The following is a 22,133-nucleotide window of genomic DNA, read 5'->3' as shown; positions in this document are numbered from 1 at the left end:
GTGAAAAGAAAAATCAACCAGTTCCAAGGAGGGTTAGGCAATGCTGTGATTTAAATGTTCTGGTCCCCTCCAAAACTCATATTGAAACTTAATCTCCAATGCAATAGTGTTCAGAGGTGAGTCCTAATGGGAGATGTTTAGGTGATGAGGGTTCTACGTTCATGAATAGGTAATGCCATTATAAAAAGGGCTTGCAGGAGTTAGCTCTTCTGCTTTCCACCATGTGAGGATACAACTTTTGTCACTGCTTGCCCTTCTGCCATGTGAGGACACAGCAAGAAGTCCCTCACCAGACACCAGATGTCAGTGCCTTGATCTTGGACTTCCCTGCCTCGGCTACTGGGATAAATAAATTCCTGTTCTTTATAAATTAACCAGTCTGTGGTGTTTTGTTATAGCAGCACAAAATGAAATAAGGCAGTGTTTCCATGAATTTAATAAGATTAAAACTAGGACAACCAAAACAGAAAAATTATGTAATTCTTACCTATACCAATCAAACATTTGAAGTTATCTATAGGCTTTAATGAAAAAGTAATGGCAACCCAACTATATTAAATGCAATATCTAAAATGCTATTCTTGGTAGAAGGTCTGAGATGGCAACAAAAGGGACAAAGAGAGCTTCTCAGCTGACAAAAGTCACTAAAATCTACAAGTATTATCAGCCTCTCTGATTTCCAATTCTTGTTTTGATGAATAGATCAGAGATAAAAATTATCAATGTAAATATATATGGTAAAGTTAAAGAATACATGTGGCAGCTTGAAAAAAAAATTCATGAAAAAAATAATAATTTAGGAAATGATTTTCCATAAAATTTTCTGAAAATTAAAAATATTTAAATATATTCACTTAACAGTCACTGGTCCATTCATTTTTTTCTCCTGAATCAACAAATGAGTGATCTTTTTCCCAATTTCATTTTGTTTGACTTGGTTTATCATGTTTGACAATTACTAATACTACTTACTATTATCTAATTTCCCTTTGTATTATGTTTCCTAAATCATCCTTTGCTACTAAATACTACGTTATCTGCAGCTGCTCCATTTTTCTCTGATGTTCTATGGTTCACCTCCTGTTAACCTCCCAGAAATCAAGCTCTCTAAACCTCCCAAAGCTGTATTTAAACACACACTACAAAGAAGATCAATCCTATTCTTTGGATTCTCAGTAACAACATCTTTTACCCTCTGTTTACAGTTTCTAGGAAATTTTCATTCCTTCTTTTTAGACAGGATGCTTTCCTTAATGGACTCATGGTTTTCTTAAAGAATCACATATCCAGTTTATGAATTCCTAGTAAATCAAATTACCTTCAGAGAGAGTGTCGATAATCTTCAAAATAAAGAGTGTTATTAAGTTCTCTAAGTCATTCTGCACCACATCATGTTAAAGGATTAAACTGTAATTCTCAGACTCATATTCTCACCTATTCCCAAGTCACCACTAGTGCATTTCCTCATGTTTAAGTTCTTTTATTTTTATGTCACCATACAATTTACTAAAACTTTTCTAATGCTTCATTGCTTCATGTCAATGAGTCAGTCACCAATAAGCATTAAGAGCAATGAAGGAATATTAAGGTGATGGAAGATACATTCTTCACCATCTCAGGGTTTATAATCAAGCTGAGGAAATAAACACAGGCAAATAAAATAATAATACCCCATCAGACTAGCAGAATTCTACAAGCAAAATTCATTAGTGCCTTTTTCCCATTTATTCCTTACAACCACTGTGTGATATAAGGAAGGCAGGAATTTCTTCCCTTTTTTCACAATATGGAAACTGAGAGACAACATAACCATCCCAAAGTCTCACGACAAAACTGCCTTAAGGCATAAAAGCCCAGATCATCCAACAACTGCTATCGTGCTCATGAACTATATACACAAAGCAACAAAAGAAAAATAATTTTAACTATGTTAATGTGCATACATGTACATAAGGGAAGATGAAATATATGAAGATATTAATTAGAGCTGCTTGGGAATGATGCAGGAAGGCTTCCTGAAAGAGGTATGTTCCAGAAAGTAGCATGTTAGACAATAGATAATAAACAGCCAATCCATAGGAACTGAATCAGAAGAAAAGGCCAAGAATACATAAAATAGTGTGACCAAAGAAACTGACAAAGATGTGGATAAATCTAAATAATTGTTGACAATTAAATAAAACAATAATATAATAATTAAAATGGAAAGTTAAAAATAATATGGAACCAAAATACAAGACAATAATAATTTGAAAGACAGAAAGTAAACAGAGATACTTGAATTTTTTAGGGAAAAGGTAAAGATACTTATGAGCATTTGAAATTTAAGTCAAATATTGATGTTAAAAATGTAAAAGTAATCAATTAACAGAAAAATGTCCAAACCAGTGGAAGGAAACATGGCAGAAGAGAAGAAAAAAGAAAAAGCAATTAAAAGTAGAAAATATAAATGTAATCAGTCACAATAAATGTAAATAGATTAAACTTGTCTGTTGAATAGATTCTCAGAACCTATATACTACTTATAAAATATACATCTGGAGTATAATAATGTAGAATGATAGAAAGTAAAAAATAGAAATACATATACCAAATACACACTAACTATACAAAAGCTAATTTAGCTATGTTAGTATGAAGCAAACTAGACCTTAAGTGAAAAAGCATTATTAGGGACAAAGAAAGAGAGAAAATAATGTTGAAGAAATCTTCCATAAAGTGTAGCAAAAAGATAAAGGATTGTAAAATAAGAGATAAAACAAACAAAGCAATTAAGAGACTAGTCTAGTAGGTACAACATATCTGAATAAAAGGAGTTCCAGAAAAAGACAAAATGGAGCAAAGGTGGGGAGGTGTGGGAAAAATCATTACAGAAAAAAACGAAGACAGAAGGTATGCTTTTCCAGATCGAAAAAAGCCACTCATTCAATACCCATCAAAATTAATGAAAATGGACCCAACTAAGAAATATCATAAGAAAGTTTCAGAACTCTGGGACAGAGAAGACACATTTTTCTTTCTCCAGAAATAGGTCAAAATTAAAGGTAAAAAAGCACAACACTTTCAAGTGTCTGAACAGAATTATCGGAAGAAGAGTGAAATGGCACCATATCTTTCAAAATTCTGAAGGAAACTACCTCTAGCTACAATCTTGTAGCCAAACTATCAATCAGGCAGGAAGGTAGAGGGAAAACAAGTTTATTTAAGAAAATGACATTGATAGAATATCTCTTGCATCAATATAATGAGGGGACATTTAGACAATTGGCAGAGAGCTTACAGGTTGAATTAGTGATAAATACATAGAAAACTAAACAAAATGGTAAAACCAGACAATTGCCAACTCTAGAGAAAATGGAAAATGCAGAAAAGGAAAAGTAATCGTAGCTTGTTACGAGGTTTAGCTATAGAGAACATATTTGTAGTCATAATAATGTAAACATCTAATATTTATTGAACCAAAGAATGATATATCTATATCGTGAGAATGAGATAATGGAAATGGTGGATGTAAATAGTGACAGCAGCTAGAAAAGGGAGCTAAAAACCTCACCTTACTTAATGAGAAGTCTAAGGCAAAGCCTAAAATTGGAAAACCAAGGGGTAAATATATAATTGTGTTGTTTGGTTGCATGTAAGCAAATAATAAAAGAATCCCATAAACAATTTGGAAGTGGTTGCCTCTAGTGGCTGCTCTTTTTTAAAATGAGATATTGCCAATTATTCTTCATACAGGTTTTACTAATTTACACTCCCTTGAGAAATGTGTGAGAATGACTTGCCCTAAACTCCACTTAGTTTATCAGCAGATGCCAAGCCAGGGTTATTAGTGCAAGAATTTTATCAAGATAAATGCCTGGGAAAGATAAAGAGGGTAGGAAAAGAACAGGAAGAGCCTTCAGACCACAATGTAGGAAAGAGGAAAGGGATAGAGAACACAGCCCTCAGCACAGTAAGTGGGGAGTCTCAGAGCAAAAGCAGCAGCAGCAGACTAATTACAATGCTCCCACCATACCCAGTCATTGGCTGGGAGAAGTCTTTGGGAAATGCAGCTTCAGTGTGAGCTGCAGCAGATCAGACAATACAGCAGCCCTCAGATGACGGCATTCGGGATGTGTCAGTAAACGACTAGCTGCCTCTACAGAAAGTTAAGAAAAAAAAATGGGGGGAGGGGCCTTGATTTGTAGCATTTGTGAATCTCTGTGGTATAAATATTCTCACTATGGCCAATTTTGAGCTACCACTGTGTTATCACTAAATCCTGAGTTTGAAAGAGACACTAACAACTGGCTTTCCCAAGCAAGGAGCTGGACCCAGGACATCGCTGACTGCTCCACACAGCAGATTTTCATGAAGAGAGATCTGAACCGTGTACTCCTTTATCCACCACCACCAATCTAGTGTTTTAACATTTTTTTCTTTTTCTTTTTCTAATTTTAACTTACACATTGTAATTGTACATATTTATGGGATACGGTTTGATATTTTGATACATATACATGTATGATAATCAGTTCGGGATAGTTGATGTGTCAACCATCTCATGCATTTATCATTTCTTTATGGCGAAAACATTCAAAAGCTTCTCCTCTAGCTATCACGCAATATACAAAATGTAACTGTTAACCATAGTCACCCTACTATACAATAGAATATCAGAATTTATCCCTCCTATCTAATTATAATTTCGTGCCCACTGGCCAGCCTCTCCCTGTTTTCCCTCCCTGCCTTGGCACCCCCTTCCCTTCCCAGTCTCTGGTAGTAATTGTTCTATTCTCTGCCTCTATAATATCAACTATTTTTTCTCCTTAGATTTCATGTATGAGCAAGGTTATGTGATATTTGTCTTTCTGTGCCTGTCTTACTTCACTTAACATAATGTCTTCTAAGTCTATCCACTTAACATAGCTTTGATCTTTGCAGTGTGATAACTGAAAATGGTATTTTAGTGCAGTTTTATTTTGCATTTTTCAGTGTGAGGTTGAGAATCTTTGAATACGTTTATGTATTGTTATATCAATATTACATAATATATTTATAATTATAAATGCATTATTATGTAATGCATTTTTTCTTTTCTATGAATTAAGCCAACCTTTTGTCTATTTTTCTAAACTGACAGACAAAATCATATGTATTTACCATGTACAACATTGTTTTGAAGTATATATACATTGTGAAATGACTAAATCCAGCTAATTAATATAGGCATTACCTCCCATAGTTATGATTTTTGTGGTGAGAACACTTTACATCCACTCTCTTAGCACTTTTCAAGACTATAATCAATTGTTAACTATTGTCACCATGTTGTACCATAGCCTCTTGAACTTATTTCTTCTAATTGAAATTTTGTGTCCTTTGGCCAACATCTCCCCAATGCCTCCCCACCCCAGCAACCCCAACCCCTATTAGCCACCATTCTACTCTCCACTTCAATGGGATCACCTTTTTTAGATTCCACATACGAGTGATTATTTTTATTAAAATCTTTATACCTATGTTCTAGGTAACCGAAATCTTAATGTATTAATGGAATAATCCGTGTAGTAAATGAAATATAAATACTGCTTATTGTTCCCTTATTATATACCATTAGAATTTTTAAATTAACTCCCTTAAATCTTCTCCAGAGGGTTAATTTGAAGAAAATAAATGTACCTTTAAAAGCTTGATGTAGATGCTATCTAAAATTAGAAAATGAATTATTGCGATTCCATTTCCATAATTTTTAAATTATAACAATTATGTATACAGGATCGAAATACAATGTCTACTCTTAACTTCTGGGAAAATAATTTTTTAATATTATAGTTGACTGAATGCAGAAATTTTATGGGAAAAAAGTTACTGAAGAAAAGTTTCAATCTACTTTCCAACACACATGTAGGAATGACAGCAATGACGACAATACGGTGGAGAGTTTTCCATCTGGGGAGTCTCCAAGGCCAGCGTAGAGTCTTTAGGAAAATTAAGTTAGTAACGTTATCATTATGAACATATTTTAATAATAGATACATTCTATATTAACTCATTTTATACATTGTTAGTTGAGATTATTGGTTGCATCCTATTAGCAGCTTGAAAATTGTCCACTATTAAGTTAGAGGCTAAGAAGCTGCAGATAAAGTGATCTTTTAAGATACTGTAAATTTTGGGCCAGGCCAGTGGCGCACTGGAGAGTGCGCCGCTTGAGAGCGCAGCGGCGCTCCCGCCGAGGGTTCGGATCCCATGTGGAGACCGGTTCCCACTCACTGGCTGAGCACGGTGCGGGCGCAATACCAAGGGTTGCCATCCCGTTACCGGTCAGTAAAAAAGACAAAAAAAAGGGAAAAAAAAAAAAAATACTGTAAATTTTGTATATTTCTAGTTGCACAGATAACCTGAAGGAGGAGAACTTTGCATTAGACCAGGCATCAGAAGTCATCTACCCGCAAATGTACTCAGACAAAATTTAAAGCAAAAGCTTATAAGAAAGAAACCAAAATGGCAAAAATTCAAGAATTGATCTTCCATGAAATTTTCCTTATCTTTGTGCTAACTATAGCACTACTACCATATGTATCAGGAGGAGGAAAGCCAAAAGATGAATGAATACACAGAGTTTTTAAATGCTGTACTTTCTCAAAGAATACACGTCTACTTCATCTTTCAATCATCTGGTTTGTGAACTTTATTTGACTCCACATGTTGAGCTTTTCTTCTCTTCCACCTCCTCCAGCCACAGCCATTCTCCTAGTAATTAGCATTTTCAACCAGAAATCAAGGAAAAGAAGTGGATGAAAATTAATTTAAGGTAATCAAATATAACTCATGGCAAGATTCAGTAGGGTGAAGGTTGAAAGTGGTGGTTAAGAAGAAGTTTGGATTATCTGTGGAATCTTTTTATCCTGATGATTTCAAAACATATGATCCACAGTACTCAGATAAATAAACAAAAAAAAACTTACCTCATCCACATTTTCGAAGGCATTGATGATGTCATAAGGTAAACAAGACAGCAGATCGATCACAAACCAAGTTTTCAGATAGTTCATCCTTATGAGCTTAGGGTCAGATATGACTTCTCCACCAGGCCCCACAAAAGTTGTGTGAAAATTTAAAACAATGTCAACCAGGAAAATAACGTCCACCACACTGTCCAGCACCAGCCAGGCTATGTTGTTCTGCTTCGTTTTGAAGGAAACATTATAAGGAACCATAATGGCGGTGTAGAAGGTAAGAATTAAAATCACCCAATCCCAAGTAGTTTTAAAAGCACAATAGTGTAAAATGATGTGTGGTGGCGTCTTTGGCGCTTCTTGTTTATACTGAGGAAGGATATCCGATCCCAGCTGAAGAACCTAAAAGAGAGAAAATGTATCCATAAATGATTTGGACATCTCTGCACAGTTAGAAATTAATTCAAACTTACTGACAGTCAAACCACAGCCTATTTATCGTGACTCTTGGTTCCAAGTCTAGTCACGCTCCATAGTCTCATCTCTCTCTTCTCCTGAGTTGTCCAAAGCTTGCTCAAAGGAAGTCACTCCAAGTCCAATTGCTCACCAAAGTTGATCACCTGCTGTTCCATCTGGTCTGCTCTCCAGTGGCCAACACTGATCTACACACTGCTGGACGTCCACTTCCAGGAGTGCCTTTGCACACTCACTCTGCAAGGCTGCCTGGAACCACATGTCTCTCCCCGATTGTCCAACAATTATTTGGGTGACTCATGGTTTTTCATTCTTCACACACATTTAGCACCTCAGGAAACATAACTTAGCTTCTAATGGCCTTGCTGAACTCCAGAACCCCACTGTTGGTGATCTTACTGTTGAATGATACTCTGCAAAGGCCCTGATGACCAGCGCAGTATCATAACAGGTTATAAATATTATAGCTTGCTTTTTCCTATTCTTCCTTAAATCAGGACAAACAATATTGTGTTTTCTGCTCAGATGCAAATTCCCTTTAGGAAATAAAAATGCTAAAACTTAGGTTTGCTTCTCCATACCTTTTTGACAAATGGAAAAAATTTAGTGCAAGGTTATACGAACCTTGATTTACTCTGATTAGGACTAATTGAAGAAAGGGACAAAGAGAAAAAGCAGATAACAGCAAGAGTAGAGGTTTCAGCACCCCTTAGCAAAAGTAGCAAACACAGGAATTAGCATTGCTTTCTGGAACCTGGAACCTGGAAATTCTGAAAAAGAGTTGAAGGAGCAGATCCAAAACCTCTGCTCCATGCCGTCAATGAAGCTAAGGATTACATGTATTAAACAGTTTGGTAAACAGGATTTGTTAAATAATGTCTCCAACAGCTTTGCCGACCTTATGCAACCAATTATTCGTCTCTCTAGGACTAATGGGACCCGGGAAGTAGGAGTCAAAAAGTCCAAATCATAAATGCACTAAACATTTGAATGTAGGAATAGATAGGAATAGAAAAAAACAAAAATACTCGTTAGCATGTAACTCTATGAATTATATGCCACAAAGCAAAACAAATATACTAGCATCTTTTGCAACTTGGGAGAGTAATCTGAAATTTCTGTCATATATAGAACTTACATAACTGAAAACTAAGTATGTTATCTGTTATTACTAGTTTCAATATGAAAAGTGTCACTGGTACAGTATTCTCTTTAATTATTATTATTAGTTTGGAGATTGTAAGATCTATTTATAAGGATATTTTATGTATTTACCCGCATTATCAGTACCCCAGACATATTTTTCTCATAAGGTCTTAAATTACTTAAATTATCCTACCAGGAATGTAAGCTTCATATTGGGGCAGAGTACTACATGTACAGAATTATACTTAATCATGGCTTCTCTTCTACCTTTTAACCACTGGTTTATCAGCTCCAATCTCACTGTGTTAAACATGAAAATTTCCCTCATATTCAATGATAGTGTTTTCCTATCTATATCTACACAATCTATACTTTGAGCACAAAGTAATCAGATTTGAAAATAATAACAAACAGTGCCAGGGTACATTATCACCTTCGCAGGCCCTAGGCCTTCTTGTCTTCCTAGACACCTTCCTCCCATTGAAAAAAACAAATTATAATAAAAAATATATTTTATAACAGTGTTGGTATAAAGATTAATATATTACTACATATTCAATTTTTGTTTTTACCTAAAAGTTAATTTTTTTCTGCTGCTGTTAATAGAAATTGAAACATTTTATGGGTCCCTAAAAGTGGTGTGGCCCCTAGACACTATGCCTACTGTGCTAATAGAGAAGTCAAGCCTGCTCAGTGCCAACGAATAATTTAAGGCCTCTCCTCTAGAGACAGAATGGGATCACCCCTGAGTTCACTATTTCTTAAATCTGGCTTAAATCTAGGGAGGTTTTAAAAGACACAATATACTCATACCTAGACCCCATCCCAGAGAATAATTAAATTGGTCATGTGTGGGTCATCAAAGCACTTATGCCTTTAAAACCTTTCCAGGTGATTACAGTCTACAGCCCGAGGTAAGATCCTTGTCTCCTATTTCTTTAGATATTCACGACTCAATTCTTCAGACAATGACCTGCATGTAAAGTGCTCCAAAATTTTAGATGAGGAGGAGGAGGAGGAGGAAGAGGAGGACAGTAACAATGAAACAAGGCACTTAAGTGTTTAGGCTTTGATTTTTCTCATATACAAAGGACGACTTTAATTTTAGCTCCTGTGCTCTTATGAAGCAGTGAGTAACACCTTTTTACTTTCATTGTTATTTCATTTGCACTTTCATAAGCAATAAGCCTTAGGTAGAGGGAGGATGAAATCACATTTTCCAATGTAATTTTGTACCAATATAGACACATTCTTTCTCTCTGAAGATCTGAGAGCACTGACTCTAATGGAGTCAGGCCCACTGACATGGCAGGGGTGCGTATATTTACCTCCATCCAGCATAGAAGTGAACAAGCTGACGGCAATAAGCAAGATGTCAATGCATGTGGAAACTAATTAATTTAATTATTCCAGTCTCCTACATGGAGACTAGAATCTTTGAAACGGGATCAGCTCCAAATTCAGAGGATCAGGTGGAACTGAGATCACATCTATGTCTTGGAAAAAGTGAAAGAGCCTAAAATTCCATGACAAACCCAGATACTTGAGTTAAGCAAATTGTATGAATCTTTGAGTACAATTGGAAAAACAATATTCTGGTGCTAACTTGGTGTTTCTTTGGGGTCTGTCTTTGGAGAAGTAAGAGAATATGCTGCAGGAGGCTAAATTTCTTTTAAAAACTTTATTTCTGCATGTTTTCTGAAACTGAGCCTAAGACCTGGCAGAAAGCAGTTCTGTAATGGAATCAGGTTTATTAATTACAAATGACTGATAAAGAAACTAACAATAATCAAAAGGCAAAGCCAAAAAAATCAGATGGGAAGAAACAAGAAAGTAAGTTTCTAAAAAATTAAAATTAAAATGATGAGATGTCAAGAAACTTTCCACTTGATAGAGAGAAAAAACAATCCTGAGTGATTCAGGGTCCTAAGGTAGAGGATTTTCCTCCCAATGATCACCTCCCTCTTATTCTTGCCCAGTTGCACAACACAAAAAAAGGAAAAACTCTGAATAAGGTATAGTTAAGACCCAGAAGGAATCATGACTGTAAATGTCACCAGTCACAGAAACAAGCTTCTACACTTCAGCCTGATTTGTAGAAAGAAATGGACAACTCAAGGCAAAGGAAAAAGTAGCTTCACAATCAAGTAGTACTTAATAATGAGCATTATTGAAAAAGGAGGCTGTATCTAATTGTCTGCTTTAAATATTGTGCTAATTGCATATCATCTTTTAAAATATTGTATTTACTGTTATTAGTTAATATTTAGTTGTGTTAATGTCTTATTTTGGTTTCTAAAAACATGTCTGTACACCAAAATATTAATCTTGCCCCGAGCTAACAGTGCTATTTAGAGCAGAAAACCATAACAAGTCTCTTTGTTAGCTATGGTCTAAGAACAACTTGAGCCCTCCAAATTCACGGAACATACTTTACTTCCTAACCCTCTCCAAACCAGATTTAATATTTACAACTAGTTAGGAAAATTACTCTGGAGTGCTTCAACTCACTTTTCTCCAGCAGAGTAAACTGATGAACATATATGCATTCAATTTTATCTTCTCTTTTTTGGTAAGTAACCGCAGAATATTTTGTGAATTCCCATTAAGTACTCAGCATAGTTTTGGTAGCTTAATGATCTTTTTGGCATCTTTCACTCCAGTAAAACAAATGATGATTATAGAAGACATGTGAACAATAAAGCTTTCAGCTGCCTCGGCGTTCTGTCCTCACTCCTCTCTTTGGTCTCAGGGTAACATCGTGTAGTCCTATGACTTTAACAGCCATACCTTTGAGGATGACACTGCAGCCTACAATTCAAACGCACATCTCTCTCTGGAGTGCCGGACCCACAAATCCCACTGCCTTTTAAGCATCCCCACTAGGGTTTCCTATCAGGCACTTCAAACTTTATACATCCAAAACTGAACTCATTATCATTGCCCGCAGACCTTCACTTCCTCCTCTTATATTTGCCATTTTATTAACAGCACTGTCTACCAGTTGTCCAGGCCAGAAACAGAGTCATCCTGGAGTCATCTCCTTGATTCATACTCCATTCTAATCTATCAACAAATGTGTTGACTCTATTGCTGGTATGTCTGCAATTTGCCCACTTCTGCTACAACTCCCTTACTTCAGGCCATGGTCATTCTAGCTAAATTACTAGTTGGACTTCTTAACTTGTTTTCCTGATTATCCCTTCTCCACAGAGCCACTAGGTCAAGCAGGGGTTCTTAGCCATTTTTGTGCCTTGGATCCCTTCGGCAATCTGGTAAAAGCTATAGATGTATTCTTAGAATAATGTTTTTAAATTAATACAAAAAAAAATGGGATTACAAAAGAAACCAGGTAGGGCCAATATCCCTTTGAGAAGTTTTTCTGAGGCACAAATGTGATCACATCACTTCCCTGGCTTATGAGACAACAACCACCACCATTTCACTATAGGCCACCCTAATCTATCCCTCCCCACCTGAATTCAACCATACTGAAGTCACACTCAACGTCATCGTACTGTCTCATCTCTGAGCCTTTGCAGATGCTGGCCTCCAGGATAGGAATGACCTCCATCCATTCCTCACCTGCCTAACTCATATTTTTTCCTCCAGATTCACTCAGCCCAGGTATCGCCTCACCCAGGTAGCCTTCCTTAGGGCCCCAACTCTGGGGAAATGCCCCCATGTGTGCTCCCACTTCACCCTGTCATAGTAATTTTCATATTTTATGATCAGTTTCCTCTGCTGGATCTTGAGCTCCTTGATGACAGGGCCCATTTCTTATTCATTGTTACATCTTTCACAAAGTGCCAAGCACAGAGCAAATCCTCAGTAAGTGTTTGCTACATATCTAAATGAAGGAATGACTAAACTCCCTATCTCATCTGCTCAAAGGACCTCACACTCTACAGACAACACCCGGATGTCACGAACTACATCCCCATTTCAAAAATTGGAGTGAATAAAATATTGGTGATTTCTATATTTCTACAAGGGAAAAATAAACTACCAGCTAAGTATTTGTAAAATAGTAGCCATAAATAACTACTAAATCATCTTTGGGGAAAAGAAAATGGTTTTTGTTTTTTGGGTTTTTTTGCTTCCCAAGAAGTTAGTCTCACACTTACTTCAGCTAATCTTGAATGTTTGTGAACCACTTCTGTTTTATTCATTGGTGTGAGCTGCTGCAAAACACTTCGGCTATTTGTCAAAGCACGTGTCAAACGAGCAAATTTGGTCCAACCTTAAAAATAAGGAGAGAAAGTGTAAGTTTTTCATACTTAATAAATAAGGAATCCAACATTTTTGCTAATATTCAAAGGATCTCAGCAACCACATACCATCCAGAAAAATGTAAACCATCAGTCTACAGCATTTTATTTCTACATAGACATCAAATATTTGAAGTGTACCTATAAAATAATGATCAGTTTTTATGTGTGACTTTTGTGTTTTGTTCACATCTATTACATAGTACTTGCTGTCAAGCCTGCTAGTTATCCACAGAATTCTGTGCTCCCCCTTGCATTATAAGGGTTTGTTTCTAGGAAATAGCTGCCCAGCCAGGAACACACTTCACAGAATTCCTTGAATCTAGGTGTGGCCCCATGTCCTTAGTTCTCACCAACAGAATATAAGCAGAGGTGATGTGTGTTATTTTCATGCCCCAACTTAAGAAGCAAGTGTGACTTCTCCACACTTTCTCCCTCCTTCTACTGGCTGGATGCAAATGACAGCAAGACCCTAGAGGATGGCAAACCCACTGAATTACTATAAGAAAAAAATACCACATTCCAGCCAGTATCACCTGCCTTGGACTGTTACATGAGCAAGAAATATGCTTCCATGGGGTTTAACCACTGAAAGTTGGGGGGTTATTTGTTATAGCAGTTAGTATTACCCCAGTAAAAACTGTCCTACTGTGTACAAGTATTTGTGTGCAGATATACACACATAAGACAGTAAAGCCCAATTTCAAAAAATCTCTCATACTATGGTTCATATCACATACTTCCATCTTCCTTGTAATAGAGCAAAATATTATTTCTCCTTTATTAACAATCGCAATAATATCTTTAAATTATTTTTGGTACACCTAGAATTCTCAATATTTTCTGAAAGAGCAAAAACTTCTAGGGAAGACGTATATACATGTAATGAAAAACAAATATCTTCTGGGGTCTCAAATTGCCATTATTAAAATCATTACTCTCAAGGAAATACCAGTGAGATGTGAATAGAACAGAACCAATCATACTCCAGTCCTGTCCCTGTTACCCATTCTCTAGGTATCTCAAAAGCACTGATCTATTAAGCATTTCATTAAAACTATTTGATAACTTCTGTGGTAACCCTTTCACTAGAGAACTTATCCAACAACTCTTTAAAAATGAAAAACTTCTGATAGTCCAAAGGAATGACCCCAATGATAGTGAAGAAATTTCAGACAACGTGACAAAAGATGAAGGAAAAAATCTGGCCGTAAACTAGCCTAATATATGTCAAACCATACAGTGCAGGTGACATCGTACTTTAGTAGTATTCTTCAGGCTAATTCTGATTTCATTTTAGCTTTGAATTGCCCCACCAATTAGATCCCTCTATGTATTCAATAATTGGATTGGAAAAGAAGTAAACTAGCATCAACTGATTCAAGGTCCTTGTTCCTTCTTCATTAATGGACCTCATCCTAAAGACTAGAACAAAAAATGTTAGGTTTTGAGAATTATATGCAACCCTAAGGCTTACCCTGTGCAATGTGCTGGAGAAACAGAGAGGCACCAGATATGCCGCCAGCTCTCTAAAAATAATGCCAATGTGAAAAATATATATATACAATCTCTATCACCAACCCAGACTTTTCTTCTGAGTGCTAGACCTATGTGTCTAATTAGGCATCAGCCACCTCTTCCCAAGATGTCCTATAGGTGTATAATACTCAATATGTCCAAAATTAATCTCATCACCACGTTCTCCCCCATTCCCAACCCTGCAGGTATTCCTGGTCTTGGTGAATGGCCCCATGATATATCTAATTGCCTCCTTTCACTATTACCTACACACACACACACACACACACACACACACACACACACACACATCTAATCACTTCTAAGCTTTATAGATTATAATTTATCAATAAATCTCTCTCAAATTGAATCGTCTCTCTCTGTCCCTATTATGTCAGGCAGTATGTCATCTTTCACCTGAGTTATGTGGCAGCATCCTAAAGACCATGCCACATTGCTGGCAAAGTTCTTTCTGAAGCACAAATCTGACCATGTCCTTCCCCTATTTCAATCCTTCAACAAAACCTAGAAGCCTCCAGGATAATACTATGTATCCTTCATATACAGGTCATTTAGTTTCTGACCCCAAAGATTTGCTCTGCATCCATCTCCTGCCACTTTCTCATACCCGCTCTGTATTCTAGCCTTATTAAAACCCGTAGCAAATTAAATAAAGAATAAATTCAAAACTAAAATTAAATCTACTAGAAATTCTTTGTACAGCCTATGATGTTCCCTGTTTCTATGTTTTCATATGTTATAATCAATCTGCCTGCCTGGAAAGTCTTTTCCCTCCCCCACCTGTCTGGCTAACACTTACTGGTACCTCCAGTCTCAGTTAAAGTATTACCTCTTTCTGGAAGTTTCTTTGATCCACCCATAAGAGAGGTGCCTTCCTCTATATGTTCACACCTCACATGGCAGTAACAACACTGATGCAGTTGTTGACTAACAGCATATCAGTCACTCTCACTAAACCATTGTTCATCTCTCCACACTCAGCACTTGGTACAGGGCCAGGCATAAAATAGGTCATAAACAAACAAACAAATAAATCAGATAGCTTTAAAAATCATATTTAAGAATATACCCCATTTTGTTTTATTTTCATTTGGTTTTGGTTTGATTTTGGTTTTGGGGGTAAAAGTGGTGAGGGTGTCCTCAGATGACAGTAACTATATTAGCCATAGGTATATTAAAATATTACCTGGTGATCACATGAACCAATTCCCGCACTAAATTGCCTCTCATATATATCTATATATATCCTATTGATTTTGTTTTTCTAGAGAACCCCGACTAATGCAGAGAAGGGCATAGCAAACACGTAGGGAGACCAAATCTCCCATTAGGAGACTCATAATACAGATTAGCTTTGAAAAGCCCAGAGACGTAGTACAATATATAAACGTGGTTCACCCCATTTAACCTTATGTCTTTCAAATGCATTCTACTACAGAATCTTTTGTTTTCAAATAACACATTATCACAGAATTTTTGTTTTTCAAGTATCATATATTTCACAAAATATACTTTATGAAAGTAAAACCTGCCTTAATAAAAATTTGATGACATGGGAAAATGCGCTTGCTATATAATAAGCCAAAAAGGCAGAATATAAAAGAACAACATGTTTAAACGTGGACATGTATAGGTGTGTACACAAACACGTTAGCTGAATGCTCACTGAATTGTAGGTTCCTATCAAATTTTAGTTTTTATATTAGTTATTTCTTAATTTGTATATACTTTTTTTCTAATGAAAATATATATATTTCTATTTGAACAAATTTTTTAAACTACATTAAAATATAATTTTCTGAATTTTTGAAAATTTGTAAAGTAAACATGTATTCTTTATTTTAGGGGGGAAGGGGAGAGAAAAGATTGGATGTTAGAGAAAGTGTTACATAGTCCCAAGACTGTCTGAGATGAAGAATAATTATTTTTAAAAAACTGAAAATGACAAAATGAAAACATGTTATTAAAATAAGAAGGCACAATCTAATTGTAATAATTAAACTATATGACTTTAAAAAGCCCGACAGCAAATGACATTACCTTAATGAAAAAGCAAGGTCTTTGTTTATTATTTTATTAACTCATCTTCTATTAAGTTTTTGGCATTTTTTAAATAGTACCTTAGCACAGGGAAACCCCAATTTTATATTTTGATTGCAGCATTAAGAATGAGACACATAAAATCAATTTGAATAAAGATTTGTTAAAAGCTTAATATATATATTTATTACCTGGTGATAACTTCCCTGTCTTACATCAACTGAATGTTATAATTGCATTGACTATCTAAAACCTTCCAAGTCAATCTCCTACTCACTGAAGGTTCATATTTCTAAGACAGGTAATGTTGTCAGTGTCACATGGAAGAATACAAATCACCAAATGGCATATGTTTTCTCATGCCTATGAAACATAGGATCATGGAGGAAAGTAAATGTGTGAGGAAGGGGAAACATGACAATGACAGCTTCTTGTTTTTCTACTTGAAGCATCATGAGCACATACTACTGTGTTTCTTAAAGAGGAAGCAGTAGTTCCTAATTTAAATACCCAAAAGAGTTTGCTCACATATGTCTGTGTCTGTGTGTATCATGCTTTACACATGAAGTCAATATGATCAAGAAATATTTCATACCTCTACCTTATTTTAGTTTCCTAAAGTAAGAAAAATTTTGTAAACCCCAAAAATAAAACACACGTATTTTTCTACATGGATAAAAATAGGACCATCATTGATTAAATAACAGGAAAAAACTAGACGTAAAATGTAATATTAATTCATCATTCTAAAAGTGTTTTTAATTTGCACATTCTGAGTGAAACTATTTTTAAACATAGATGAAAAGGGAGCTTATTCCAGGATATGACTTTCAGGTGCCAGATCTTATTCTTCCTATTTCTAGTTGTCAAGTACCATGGCACATGGTGGGCACTAGATAATTTTTGTTGAATGAATGAATGAAGAAATGAATAAAAATGTTAAATACGAATTAACACAGCATCTGCAATATCTATAATTGAAATTATAATATAAAAAAAGGGAATACACTCAGCTCTTGTCAGGTGTTAGCATAACTCATAAAGTGAAGGAAGGGCATTGGGCTGGAGAAGGTGGAAAGGGTGTGGTAGTGGAGGCTAGGAAAGGAATGCTGGAAGTGTTGAAGATTATAATTCTGCCTTCAGAAAGAGAATCACGGAACTGCTAGCAGAAAAAGAAAGGTGGTGGCAAATGTTGAACTGACTCACACAACGGAAGAGAGAAATTTAGGGGAAAACACTTAGGAAGGATTCTTTCTTCCTAGAGAAATCAAAGCCAAAGGCAGTTGTCAAACTGCATAGTCTTTTATGAGTTCTGCTATCAAAATGCCCTAGAAGATGAGGAACCAATACAAAGCCAGGGAATGTTTTCTTTTACATTTAAATCAATGGGAGCACTCAAAGGTGAGATTCCTGAGCTGCTCAGTAATCTTTTTATTGTCTCTGGTCAGGACCTTCTTGCCATCTCCAGTTCTAAACAGCATTTTCCTCAAGATACCTAAACTACCCCTCTCTCCTAACTCTCAGTACATACCCTTGCCAAATACTGAACTGAAAAAAGAAAAACCATAAGCCACAAAAAACACAATAGCCTTCAACTTCCCTTCTCCCCCTTAGCCTGTTGACCAACCCCCAGTGGCCCCTGGTTCTTGCCTCCACATCTATCATCTCAGAGAGTTAAGCATTTGCTCCTTCCTGGTCACACACGTGTTCTACTCTTGTACATGGGAGTAGTTTCTAGATTTTTCACTATCACTAATAATGCCACACTGAATTTCCTTATGCTAGCCCTTTGTGCTCTTGAATACATCTGGAATTACCAAAGTTATTAACCAAATTAGTTCATTTGATCTCTCCCCAATCCCCTACTGTACAGCCAAACATTGAAAAGTTAGCAGCCACACTGTCTAGGTCAGAGGAAAAAAAGGCGCGTCAGCAGTCCTAACTTTTCCCAATGATGTATTTACTGATCTCACCTCTACAGAGACCTAACTGGTGTGACTGATTATTCAGCACAGTTCGCTGATGTTACTTAGATGTGGTCGATATGGGATAATGTGAACAGACAGCTAAATATGAAGAGCCTCATACTTGCTCTGTAAGTTGTTCATGGCCTTATGAGAACATTTGTTCTCCTAAAAGCTCAGGATGCCAACTCCTTCTTAATAAAACATTAGTTTAGCTCTATTGGGTTGCAATTAACCTCTTTGTCATGGACTGCCTAATCTTAAAAATAAAAGGAAGTCACAGAGGCAGTTAAATCAATCTACTAGACTGCAACACAAGATTCTAATCTATAAGAAAAAAGCTTAGGTAAACAATTAAACTCTTGGCCAAAGAGACTACATGGTATAATTACCCATATTTCATCTGTTGTTTCCTCTAAAGAAAACCACTGGCTTTCACAAGAAGATGGTTGCTATTTTTGCTGTTATTTTTATTCTACAGGAATTTTTTTGTCTCAATTACTGGCAGGAAGGTGCCATAACTATTTGGCACAGTATATTTCATACTGTAATTATCTTGGCAGTTTTGGTGTCTGTTTGAAAATACTGTACTGTTTAAGTGGGCAGAGATTTGAGCCGTATCTTTTAGAACACATATGGGTAATCAACAGAATGGATTTTTTGGCTATGATTTTCCCCTTTGTATTATTATAAGTAATGTATCAGATACCATTGACTGATTATCTGAACAACAATTCCAAGACCTAAATACCAGGAGCAAAAGATAAGAACACTTTGCCCCCTTGAATTATTATCAGTAGGTTTCTTTGGTTCAAACAGTACAATTCCATCAGAATGAGAGTGTCATCAAGCTGTGCTTAGTTTCCACAGGAAGAAAGGAGAGCAGGGGATTAAGGGAGCCAAACCCCAACAGTAAGTTTCTGCTGGAAATTGTAAGTTGGCTTGATGCAGTAGCGAGAACATGGGATTTGAAATCAGGAGACATTGAGTGTCAGGATCCTTAACAGCTAAATGGAGATAATAACACTAATTTTCCAAATTATATGAATTAGCAATAATAGATATAAGTTTTGGCATATATTAACTACTCCATCAAAGCTGGTTTCCTATCCCTTAAATGGCTTTATACCATTCATCATAGTATAATCCAAAGGTACTGTTGACATCACCAAGTGCCACTCAGTTTAAAGGCAAAAACTCGATTCAGAATGAAATTTTGGTGATCACAGGATTCAATATGAGGAAGAGTTGCACTCAAGTTAGTTGGCTGCCATCAAATGTTGCAGTTACTATCCCAGATATAATTCAGAACTAAATTCAGAATTAATTCATTTATTCACGTCTTTCAATCATGTCTGAGTTTCTTTGTAAAAATATCAATACCATTGAAGAGATTGAAGTCATTTCCAATCTTTTCTTGGCAAATCTTCAAAGGACTTCGACCCTGCTCCAATCATTAGTTCCTTATGTTAAGAAGGTAAAAAGCCCTTTTTCTGGAATTATATTCTGGTTTTGCCAGTATGTAGATTCACTTGTCAGTTCTGGGTGTATTTCCTTTTTTATATTATAATTTTAATTACAGATATTTCAGATGCTGTGTTAATTCCTATTTAACATTTTTACTCATTTCACATCCTAAAACACTATTTCCTATATGCTAGCAGAACTTTTATTTCTTCAACATTTTGCAAATACCCTCAACCTACTCCTTACAAATATCCTAAACTCTCTGATCCTTGAGCTCACTGATCTTCCCATTTTACTCACCTGACCAGATCCTAATTCTGTATAAATCCAACTTTTCATCTGCTTCTGCATCTACACTCCTCTGACTAAACATGCATGGAGTAAACACAGAATCATGCTCACAGACACTAGGAAAATTCATGACCACAAGCCTCAAATGGACCTTCGTGTTGCCCAGCAATCCTGCTGTATTTCCCTTGTCCACTCACTGTTTCACCCTCAAAGATAACCTGTTCATACCTATTCTTCTCTCCTCCCACCTTCAATACCTCCTCACATTCATCACCACTCTCACTCTCAGCTGATAGTTATTTCCTATTTTATTGAGAAAATAGAAGCAATCAGAAGAAAGCTTCCACTCTGTATTTACATGTTTGTCTTTCTCTCCCACTGGAATTAAAAGAAGGGGCTTTGTATCTTCAGGACCTAGAACAGTGCCTGAACCATACTGTGTGCTTAATCATCATTTTTCAGTTGAAAAAAAAGAAGTAAATGTAAGAGAAGGGGAATAAAATATTCCTATAAGGATAATGAAAAGGCTCATGTTAAGTAACTCTGGTGTCCAAGACTGAATCAAAAGCAAGTCTACTGTCTCCAAGTTCAGTGCTCTAAATCCTAATAATTTTGATATTATGGTGTTATCATAAAATTTCATCTGCTATTTCCCAAAAGTTTCATGGTCCCTTTTAGTTGACTTAAGTTAAAAGACATATTATTGTGCCAAGATTTCAAAATATACTTTCCTATACTGCTAGCTTTGTAGATATAGTAGGATGATGACTTAATGGCATAAATATTTTATTTCTATTGAATTTTTCATATTAAATTTACAGCTCACATGAATAATAGAAAGTAGCTTATATACCACCATTCACAGTTACATTATGCATTAATCTGTTATGCATGTGGAAGTTGTGGAGTCCCAAAATAAAAGTCTATTTAAAATAAGCTCTTCCTCTACAAATTCTGGCACTGGAAAGAGATATTTTACTCTAATGCTTTTCACAATGGGGTCTGATTTTCCCTATAAATTCTAATTGACATGTCTATCAAACCCATATTCCAAAAATCAAGTGGTCTGAATTGTCTGGAGCTTATTCAAATACTGTTTTTGGTTTGTTTGGGGTTTTGTTTTGTTTTGTTAGCTTTTGGGTTTTTTGTAAAAATGAATTATTCATTCGAAAGAGACTGCGTCTTAACAAAGAACCCTGTGGTTCTGATGTGGGGATGCAGATAAATGGAGAAGCATTAATTTCAGAAATAAAAGTCAACCTTTCAACATTAGCACTCTTTCCCAACCTCACTGTAAAATGCTGCTAACTTTCAGTTTCCATGAATAGAAATGTGGTTTCTGACACCACCATTAAGGTTCGGCAAGTCAAAACTGTAAGAGAATGCTATGCTTTTCTTGGCCAACTTCAGCTGTGCCGTAAAATCACTTAAAGTAATGAGAGAAAACAATACTTATCTAATACAAATACAAATACATATACATGTATATTTATATGTAGATAGATAGGTTTTTTAAGGGAAAAGACGGACATAAAAGCTTTTTACTGTCTTTTTGCCATTCATGTATGAAGGCAAGAAGAATTCCTTTTGAAGAATATGTTAGGTCACAAATCATATACCAATCATCTATCTTTTATTTAAAAATGTATTGCTTTAAGATATAGTCTGCTGTTAGCTATAGGTTTTTCATAGATGTTCCTTACGTTGAGGAAGCTCCCCTCTGCATTAATCCATTTCCATCGCTTATGACAGAATACCTGAAACTGGGTAGTTTATAGGAAAATCAAATTTATTTACTACAGTTTTGGAGGATGGGAAATCCACAGTCTGGGGTGCACGTCTAGTGAGGGCCTTCTTCTATGCAGGAACTCTCTACAGAGTCTCAGAATGGCATGAGCAAGAGAACCAACCTTCTCACTCCTTCTCCTTATAAAGTCAACAGAACCACACTCATGACATCCCATTACTTCATGAGTGAATTGATCCATTCACAAGGACGC

At 35.9% G+C, this 22,133-nt stretch overlaps 1 protein-coding gene across 1 annotated transcript in view; it reads right to left on the bottom strand.

Annotated features, from left to right (window-relative positions):
- Window positions 1-22,133, bottom strand: part of KCNH5 (potassium voltage-gated channel, subfamily H (eag-related), member 5) — a 318,706-nt gene that overhangs the window by 244,902 nt on the left and 51,671 nt on the right. Inside the window, exons 5-6 of the mRNA XM_008571772.1 lie at window positions 12,689-12,804; window positions 6,951-7,343 (exon numbers count right to left, since the gene is read on the bottom strand). Of these exons, the coding sequence (XP_008569994.1) occupies window positions 6,951-7,343; window positions 12,689-12,804 (509 nt within the window). The remainder of the gene's footprint in view (window positions 1-6,950; window positions 7,344-12,688; window positions 12,805-22,133) is intronic.

Source organism: Galeopterus variegatus, unplaced genomic scaffold (assembly GCF_000696425.1).
Source record: "Galeopterus variegatus unplaced genomic scaffold, G_variegatus-3.0.2 Scaffold717, whole genome shotgun sequence".
Taxonomy (NCBI): Eukaryota; Metazoa; Chordata; class Mammalia; order Dermoptera; family Cynocephalidae; genus Galeopterus; species Galeopterus variegatus.
This window is presented reverse-complemented; position numbering and strand designations above follow the sequence as displayed.